The sequence below is a fragment of the Gracilinanus agilis genome, chromosome 6, assembly GCF_016433145.1.
Source record: "Gracilinanus agilis isolate LMUSP501 chromosome 6, AgileGrace, whole genome shotgun sequence".
NCBI lineage: Eukaryota > Metazoa > Chordata > Mammalia > Didelphimorphia > Didelphidae > Gracilinanus > Gracilinanus agilis.
Genome location: NC_058135.1, coordinates 237,991,518 through 238,000,919, shown reverse-complemented (window position 1 = coordinate 238,000,919; position 9,402 = coordinate 237,991,518). Strand labels below are relative to the sequence as shown.

Genomic DNA, 9,402 nt, shown 5'->3' with positions numbered 1-9,402 from the left:
CCTCAGACATTTCCTAGCGGTGTGACCTTGGGCAAATCGCTTAACCCAATCGTTTGCCCTTTGCCACTCTTCTGTCTTAGAATTGATACTAAGAAGTTATAGGTTTAAAAAAGAAAAAAGGTACTGGATAAGTTTTTAATCTGGCCTTTTCTTGAACAGAATCTATGGTACCAGGCATCTCTCCAGACCTCAGCAAAGTTCTACCTCCCTCCTAAAAAGGAATTGGGTAATTTTCAGAATATTTCATGCACAGTTATAATTTCCCCACTTTAATAATTTGCACCATTTGCACTAAAGGATTTCCAGTAGAGATGGTTGTGTATGATTTGTTCTATTTTAAAATTTTAATTTATTTTCTTTTTTTTGTATTGTTCATTTTTGTGTTATAAAACCAAAACCCCTGTAATAATGAAAGTAAAATTAGTAAATGTAATATTAATTAAAAAGAAAAAGGAATTGGGATCTTGGGGCTTTAGCAGCTCCCAGGAATATAAGACCAGTATTAGCAAGTCATATTTCTCCTTTCCTAGGGGCAAGTCACAGACCAGTGGCAAGGGGAAAGAAAATAACCTTTATTGCCTGAATAAATTACTGGGGTCTCGCTACTTGAGAGCTTGCAAACCCCTTCCTCTCCTTTCATTTGTTTTAAACCTCTAAAAATTAGTGTAAATGGTTTTCTTCTTGAATAGTGGCAGAAAGTTCCATCCTGGAGCTCACGAGGTCCATACAGAACAGCAGCAGGAAATGATTTACCAAAGTGGGAAGAGACAGCAACCTAAGGGAAATGTTGTCAACTGTGACTTGGTGACACATTAAGAGGAATCAGCCTTAGTGCCGGAGGAAGGATGAATCCCAAGTGATTATGGAGAGGTCCCTTGGGTGCAGCCTCAGTGGCCTCTCTCCCCATGCCCAATCTAAGGGCAAAGTCTGCCATAAGCCATTGGGGTGACCCTTTGGATAGGCCAGTCCAAGAGCCTAAGCTGGTGCAGCTATAAAAACTAACTTAAAATGGAAAAAGGTGGGGGGAATTCTTCTGACCCAGGACTCTTGTCTTCTCCCTTGACAGCCCACCCCTGAGTTCGTGTCCAGTAAAGGAAGAAGAACAAGGGAGCTGTGGATCTTCTATTACAGCAGCATGCTTGAGAAACAGTGGTCCTGGTTTTTGTGGGAACTCGGCTACCCAGGCCCACAATGCTGTTTTATCTTAAATGTTTCCTTTTGGTAGAAACTTCAAAGAAAACCAGATAAGAGACAGCATTTATATTCAATAATAAAAAACAAAACAAAACAAAGTTTTCTTTTTAACTGTACAAATTGAAATGAAACATATCCACAACTGGGTTTTTTAACTGTACAAAGAACAATATAATGGTGGAATAAGGGAGTGAAGAGGAAATGCCCTTTTGGCCTGAATTTCTACTGAAGCAGAATCTGAACCACTGATTTGTAAAAAATCTTCTTGAGGCTGAGTTTCGTTCTCTTGCAAGAGGCCTCCCACGAGTCCTGGTGGTTGTCGCCATTACATGTCTAGTCTGTTTTTCTTCAGCAATTTATTCACCCAATTTAATAAAAGTAAATTATCATTTATTGAACTACTAGATTCAATTAAAAATGAGCTACAGGATAAATAAACTTTGGAACAAGGATATAACACGTTAAACAAAAATAAATAGGTTACATTGAACTCATCCCAGAGTCAATTCACTTCAGATCATGGCCCTGCCTTCTTCCCTGGACACTGTGGGCACATTTTTCTTGATCATAATTGGAATTGTTAAAACAAAACAAAACCAAGAACAAACTCATACGGTAAAACCTTTAAGGAAACAGAGCATTGGATTTAACCTTTTAATTTTGAACAACCAAAGCTTTTCGGTTTTTACATAATCCAATGTAAAGCTAATGGAATTAGCTGAACAGACTGTATTTAACAGGAACAGGGAAGACAACAGTCATCCAGCTATTTGGGACACAAATCAAAATGGAGAAATGTAGAACCAAAATTGCAGGGTTTCTACTCATTGAGGAACATATTTAAAGGCTTTGCATCCTTTGTCATTTGAAATGGCTTCTGGAATTATGATTGTAAGGACCTTTCAGACATCTGAAAGTGTCTGAACTGCCTTGATCGTGTACATAAAGTTAAAAATTCATCCTGGGGCAGAATTCTACAGCTGCACTGGCCATGCAGGTAGACTTCAGTAGTCTGAGATTTGATAAAAGAGTAACAACAGGAAAATCTACGATCTAGCCCTAATTTCATATTTCTGCATATGCAAAGGGTCAGGCTGGAAATCTAGAGTTGCCGATTTGCAGAGTTGGAAGGGACCTTAGTGGTCACCGAGTCCAACCGATCTACTTCAAGTGTCAAGTGTAAGACGTTGTCCACTTGTGCATAAAAAAATGTGTGCACAGTATCAGGGAATGGAAAACTTCCAAGTGGTCTTGGATTCTGGCTGCAGGGGTCTCTGTTGTCTGAAAGTAAAACACTTTCCAATTGGATGGTTCCGAGGCCCGGGTTAATCATCCAAGCCTGGAGTCTCTCCTTGCTGGATTCTGGAGGCTATTCTGATGGCTTCTTCCAAAGACTGCTGTTCTCCAAGCTGGAACACAAAAGATGAAGAGCATTTTTCACCCAACAGTTCAAAACTTATAGTGGGAAAAAAAGAAAAAAGGACTTTCAACAACACAAATGTCAGGGGCCAGGGGACAAATCTTTCCTACTCTCTCTTGGAAAACTCAGTTTGCTATAATCTAATATGTTCTCCCTCTTAGTATATACTTTAATTTTTTAAAAATATATAATTTACAGGGCAGTGAGGTGTCTCAGTGGATAGAGAGCCAGGCCTAGAGATGGAAGGTCCTAGGTTCAAATCTGATCTCAGACACTTTCTTGCTGTATGACCCTGGGCAAATCACTTAACCTGTTGCCTAGCCCTTACTTCTCTTCTGCCTTGGAACCAATACTTAGTATTAATTCCAAGACAAAAGGTAAGGGTTTAAAAAAATGTGTGCATAATACACGTACACGTACCCACACTTTATCATTTACTTCTTAAAAATTTGAGTTCCAAATCCCCTTCCTCCCTTGAGGAAGGAAAGCAAAAAGGTAACAAACTGTACATACTTTTCATTAATTTATTTTATTAATTCATTAATTAGCTAATTTATTAAATTATTTTATGCACATTTGTTTGTGTCCCTCAAGAAAAATGCAGGTCCCTGGAGAGCAGGGACATTTTTTTCGCTTGTGTACCCCCAGCTCCCAAAGCAGACTAGGTATTTGATAAATGCTCTTTGTATTTGACTCTGAATAAATGGACATAGCCAGAGATATCTAAGTGATGGGAAGAGAAAAGAAGGTGGAAAAAGATTAAGTTTAGTTTCTTTAGGTTTTGGGGGGGGAAAAAAAGGCTTTACACCAAAGGGGCCAAAGGAAATTCCTTAGTTTGGAAATTCCACAGGCCTCTCAGGAGTCTCCTAAAGAGGTATTCACCTCCAGAAATGAAAAAAAAAAAAAAAAAAAAAAAAAAAGGCATTTATTTTCTTGAACTATATTCTAATGATCATTTCAAGTAAGTGCCTAAAAAAACATTTTTTAAAGACATCTTTGTTTGACATTTTTCCAACATGGGGCATGCTGCCAAACCCTACACACTAGGAGCATTGGACTTCTTTCTAGACCTCCATAATGATTTCTAGCAAGTTAAAGAATTTCCTGGTATTCCCAACTGTAGAAAAGAGCTTGGTGCCTCTTTGGGGGACACCTATCACCTTTTATTTAGTATTTTTACTGTGTATTTGTCTTATCTACCTCTCTAACTACTTATTCCTTCTGGGAGGGGAGCCTTGTCTTATCCCCAATTTCTGTACCCACTACAAAGATTTTTGCAAATATACTAGGTTTGTTGAATTGACAGGGATGGTAGAATGAGTCTCTGAGGGTTAATCAATCAGCTGTCCTTGTTGAAAGAGCACGTCTCTTTCAAGAGGTGAGTCTAGCTGTAATAATCTGGGGCAAGTCACTTCTTCACCCTCAGTTTCCTTTTCTATAAAATGGGAACAGTAATACTTGCATCCTCTACCTCATAGGGCTGTCTCATTGAGAACAAAATGAGATGTGTTTGAGGTGCTCGGTGACCATAAAATGATCTATAAATGTAAAACCATTTTATTACAAAATGGTGGTACTGGGGCAGCTAGGTGGCACACTGGATAGAGCATCAGGACTTGGGTTCAAATTTAGCTTCAGATACTTCGTAGCTGTGTGATTCTGGGCAAATCCCTTAACCCTATTTGCCCAGGTTTTGTTCTTCTGTCTTAGAGTTGTTACTAGGACAGAAAGTAAGGGGCTTAAAAAAAAGGTGCTATTGTTAAGTTTTGCTTTGAATGTGGTATTTTGAAGAGTGGCATGTGAATCTGTAAAACTGCTCAGTAATGGTGAATCCAAGTGAAGATTTAAGGGAAAGAGAATCTGATGGTTGTGGGACCCTGGAGCTACTTTAGATCTGATGCCCTAAATTTCCCATTTTTCTTCTTCCTTTGCAGGAATTCAGCTCTCCCTCCTAACAGATGTGTGTGTGTATGGGAGGAGCTGCAGTAGGTTTTGCTCCTGAGAAAGGTCAGAATCAAACACGGGAGAAGAGAGGTGGTTCTAAACTACGTGCCACCTTCTCTGCAGTTTACACAAATGAGGCAGGACAAGAGAGGAGCCGTCTCCCAGCCTCTAAGGGCACGCAGTCTTGGAGCACAGAACCCAGTGGCATTGGCCCAAGGAAGCCCAGAATCCCAGGGGGAGGAGTCACAGGCGTTGTCTAACCCAACCCGAAGCTGCCACGGGCATTCCTACTCAGATGGCTCCATCTCCTTTAATAGTACAGAAAAGGGGAGGAGATGCTCTTATTCACCAGATCGTGGAATTTGGAAGGGAATCTTTGGGGAGATTCTGACTAGCACCCAACGGGAGGCTTTTGGGGACCTCTGAGGTGGCTTTCTGGGGTGTCCGTCCCTTCCTTCTTCTGGCTACATATTCCTCTGAAACCAGCGTGGGAAATGGAGATTCCATCGCAGCAGCCCTAGGTTGGCATCTATGTGGGCACGCTTGTGTGTGGGGGCCAGAAATAGCCCTGAGGGTACTGCAGGAAGGGCGGGGAGTCAAGGAGGTCAAACCCGCCATGTTCCTGGGCTTACCTGCACTGCGATCTGCGTCCCGTTGGACGTGGCCACTAACGTCAGCGGCCGGGCTTCTGTGGTCACCAGATGGTGCCCGTGGGTCTGATGCGCCATTTCTGAGGAGGCCGTGTGGAACGCTGCCAAGTCCTGGGCCACGATTGCAACCTGGAACACAGAAGCTGGAGACTCTCAGGGTTCCTCCTCAGCCCTTGGCCAGGTGCTGGGGCTGACTTAACACACTAGAGCTCACTTCCCTAACCCAGAAGAGCCAGCTTCCGCCGCCGGCAGGTCTTCTCGGCCCTAAATTTTACTGCCCCCAAGTGGCGAGTCGTTGTGCCGACCGACAAGCACAAAACACCAAGGCTCCCAAATATCTCTTTATTCCTGGCTCTGGGTAAGTGCTGGGCAACTTATTTCCTTCTATTCAAACCCATCATTATTTAAAATCACAGATTTCCCGGAGCAGCAGGCTCCAGTGTAGCAGGCATACATTTCCGTTCCTTCCTCCCCCACACAAATGTCAAGAAAAGAATTCTGGAGGGCCTGTCTCAGGAGTGGCCCGGCTGCCTTTCCCACACGGGGCCTGGAGAGACCCGGGGAGACGTTCCTCCTGTGGTAACCCACAGAGAGGCTGGATCCGCCTCGTTCCGCCCAACCAGAGGAGTGACAGAGCCCTCGGCGGCCGCTTGGTACCTCGGCCTTCATTCCACAAAGGAGCCCCCGTTTCTGAACCCACTAGAACATTTGAGACGGGATATTCACGGATTCTGTTCCATGAACTAGAATGAAAACTCCCACGTAGGCTGCCTTGAGCTGTTTGTTGTTTAACCCTCACCTTCCATCTTAGAATCAATACTGTGTACTGGTTCCGAGGCAGACAGAGGTAAAGGCTAGGCATTGGGGTTAAGTGACTTGCCCAGGGTCACCCAGCGGACCCCCTCCTTTGGGCCTAAGAACTGCTGTCGGGGCAGAGCAGAGTGAGGGGTGTTCTGGGAAGGCTTTGGTCCAGATGAGGCTGGAATACCCCCCCCCCCCCCCCCCGGGGAGATTTCGCCATTTCCCCCGTGGATATCTGTGTCTGTGCTCCAGATTCTGTGAAGAGCTCACTGCGATGATTTCAACATAAGCCATGATAAGGTCCGTTCGGGGTCCTCTGACCAGGAGTTAGGAGATCTGGGACTGTGGATAAATCACGCCTCTGGGCTCTCTGTTCTCTCACTGATCAAAGAAGAGGCTGCACGGGACGACGAAGGTCCCCACGCCGCAGTCCACTTCTTGAAACAAGATTTTAGGGAGCGTCTACGGCGGGTATCGGGTAGGGGCACATCTGTCCTGAGGCGGTTAATGGACCCCAGCTAGCCTGTCTGCATCGCTCCCTACTGCCAGGCCCTCGGCCGTCGGGGGCCCAGGAAAGGTGCTAGCCGGAGGGAAGATGAGAGGGTCGTTCCTCTGGATGGACCCATCATCACGCGGGCCGGCCGGCACCGTAAGCTACGACACGACCCCCCCGGTGAGCTCGGACAGGCCGGGCTTCGCCTGCTGTTGCCAGAGGACGGCTGCGAGGGACGCCGGAGGGCGACGCCGCCCGGGGTGGGTGCCCCGGAGCGGATGGCGCAGACCCCAGAATGGGGGAGCCGCCGCTGATCCTACACATGAGGAGACTCGCCCCCCGCGAGGAGGAGGCCCTGCCTGCCCCCGAGCTGGCTCTGGCCATCTCCCCAGCGTCCTGGGCGTGCGTACAAAGGCGCTTACCTGTTGTCCTTCAGTGCCCTCGGCGGTCACCATGGCTACAGAGTGCGTTCCTGCCGAAGAGATAACTGCATCATGAGCGGGGACTGTGATGGGGGTGCCATCTTGCGTCACCATCGTGATGGTATTGCCAATGGCTTGCATGTCTGCCTGAGATATGTTGACCTGAAAAGGAAACATTTTTCTATTAAACAAATCAGAAATGCTGCATGATTAGGTCACTTGAGTCCAATCACAAATCGACAATGAATGAGATGAATCTTCCTCCGGAGGCTAAGCTAAAAGAAAGCCTCTGGCCGGTGAATTCAAACACACTTTGCCTGGACGCCGGCTCTACGGGCAGTCTGTTTACCCAGCAAGTCTGATCCAGAAACCGGTCATAAATACGTCAGCCTCATTCGAGACCCTCGACGGGTCTCACACAAACTTGACTTGTCACCAGGGCACAGAGCCGGCACCCTCCCCCCTCACAGAATCACTGCGGGCTGGTGGCATCCCCAGCCCATGACCAAACACCATCTTAAATTTGCTTCAGCAATTCTTTGTGTTCCCATTATGAAATTTGCTCTTGGGACTTTTCAAAGCAAACGTAACAGGCTTGGATAAAAGGGTCAAATTTTTGTGTGAGACATCTTTCTGTTCCAAACTGCACTTTGGGGTATTGTATCAGGAGGTGAAAACTCTCCATGAAAGGTATTTTGGGAATGCTAAAAGTCATCTTATCCAGCTTTATTTTGGAGGAGAGGATAGAGGGCAATTTGGGGTAAGAGGTACCCAAAAGCATCTTTTGTAAAGTTTACAGGGTAAACTGAACAAACCTTTGGCTGGGCGGCCAGCCTGAGAGAGCCATTCTGTCAGGTTGGCTGTAACAGTGATTTCTTTCTTTCTTCTTAAATTTAAATTTATTTATTTATTTAGAGTGTTTTTCCATGGTTCCATGATTCATGATTTTTCCTACCCTCCCCACCCCCAGAGCTGACAAGCATGTAATAGTGATTTCTATAACAACATCTATGATGACTGTTTCTCTTCATCCCCCCATCTTTCCTGTCATCAAATGCTGTGGACCCTTAGAGGTATGTCTCACCTTCATCCTTCCTTCCTATTCCAGTACTACCCTAGTTCAGGCCCTTATTATCCCATATTTTTACTACAGCTTCCTAAAAGTCTCTACCCTCTGTGGATCACTTCTATATTAATGTTCCTAAAACTTTTTTTTTAGCACTTTTAAAACATATATGAGACAATTTTCTGCCTCAAGGAGAAAAGTGGGGAAAGGAGAGGGAAAAAAATCTGAATCCTAAAACGTCAGAGAACAATTGTTGAAGGTTGTTTCTACATGTAACTGAATAAATAAATAAAAATAAAACTTTGTTTTAATCTTATCATTCAAGCAGCTGAAAATATCCAGAGCATCCCTGCTGCTTATAGGATAAATTTCAAATTTCCTTAGCCTGACAGTCAGGGGTTTCCACAGTCTGACCAAAACCTGGAATTTTAGCCCCATCTCCCACCATTCTCCAAAAGGAACATTCTCCAGAATTTTCAGCTGACTTTTACGTGGTGGGATACTTACATGTTGGGTTCCATCCTGGGATATGAGTGTTACTTGCTGGCTCAATCCAGATTGAGTCACTGTAGCTACTTGTGCAGATACAACATCCTCTCCTTCTACGCCTGTAACATATGTTATTTGTGGACCTTTGAGGATGTCCTCACCTTGACCTGTTACAGAAAAAATATATAAATTGAAATTAAGTAGAAAAAAAAGACAATAGATCTTTGTGTTATTTATTAAATTACTAACCATAAAGGGCATTTCTTACTGATTCTTTACAACAATCCTATCCCCATCCCCCAAATTTAATAGCATCAAATTGAACAAATTGGTCCAAGTTCTTGGGTCTGTTTTCTCTTCTTTGTTAAAGAGTATGTGTTTTAGGGGAGGAGAAGAAAATATATGTAAATAAAGCTTCCAAGAATAAGCAAGTCAATATGAATTAGTTATAGCCTCACTTTATTTGGTTGCTGGCTAAGAAGATAGGAAAAACAATAATGCTCTAATAATGATTCCCCTTGTTAGAATACTAACCAGCAAACCTGAATGGTCTGTAAATACAACCAAGTGGCACTAACAAATATTCATTAACACAGGCCCTCAGGAAAGGACACTCACCATGGTATAAAGGCAGATTAAGAGGCTCTTATTCTATTTCTTTTTTTTTTTAAACCCTTACCTTCCGTCTTGGAGTCAGTACTGTGTATTGGCTCCAGGGCAGAAGAGTGGTAAGGGTAGGCAATGGGGGTCAAGTGACTTGCCCAGGGTCACACAGCTGGGAAGTGGCTGAGGCCAGATTTGAACCTAGGACCTCCCGTCTCTAGGCTTGGCTCTCAATCCACTGAGCTACCCAGCTGCCCCCTCTTATTCTATTTCTTAAATGATCATAAGGCACTCCAAGTATTCCTGTTGCAATTATCCTC

At 44.3% G+C, this 9,402-nt stretch overlaps 1 protein-coding gene across 2 annotated transcripts in view; it reads right to left on the bottom strand.

Moving 5' to 3' along the window:
• Nucleotides 1-1,245: 1,245 nt before the first annotated feature.
• Nucleotides 1,246-9,402, bottom strand: part of ZNF143 (zinc finger protein 143) — a 28,309-nt gene continuing 20,152 nt past the window's right edge. For both annotated transcript variants that reach the window (XM_044682170.1, XM_044682171.1), the window contains exons 13-16: nucleotides 8,498-8,646; nucleotides 6,925-7,086; nucleotides 5,191-5,337; nucleotides 1,246-2,603 (exon numbers count right to left, since the gene is read on the bottom strand). In XM_044682170.1, the coding sequence (XP_044538105.1) occupies nucleotides 2,520-2,603; nucleotides 5,191-5,337; nucleotides 6,925-7,086; nucleotides 8,498-8,646 (542 nt within the window). In that variant the 3' untranslated portion in view covers nucleotides 1,246-2,519. The remainder of the gene's footprint in view (nucleotides 2,604-5,190; nucleotides 5,338-6,924; nucleotides 7,087-8,497; nucleotides 8,647-9,402) is intronic.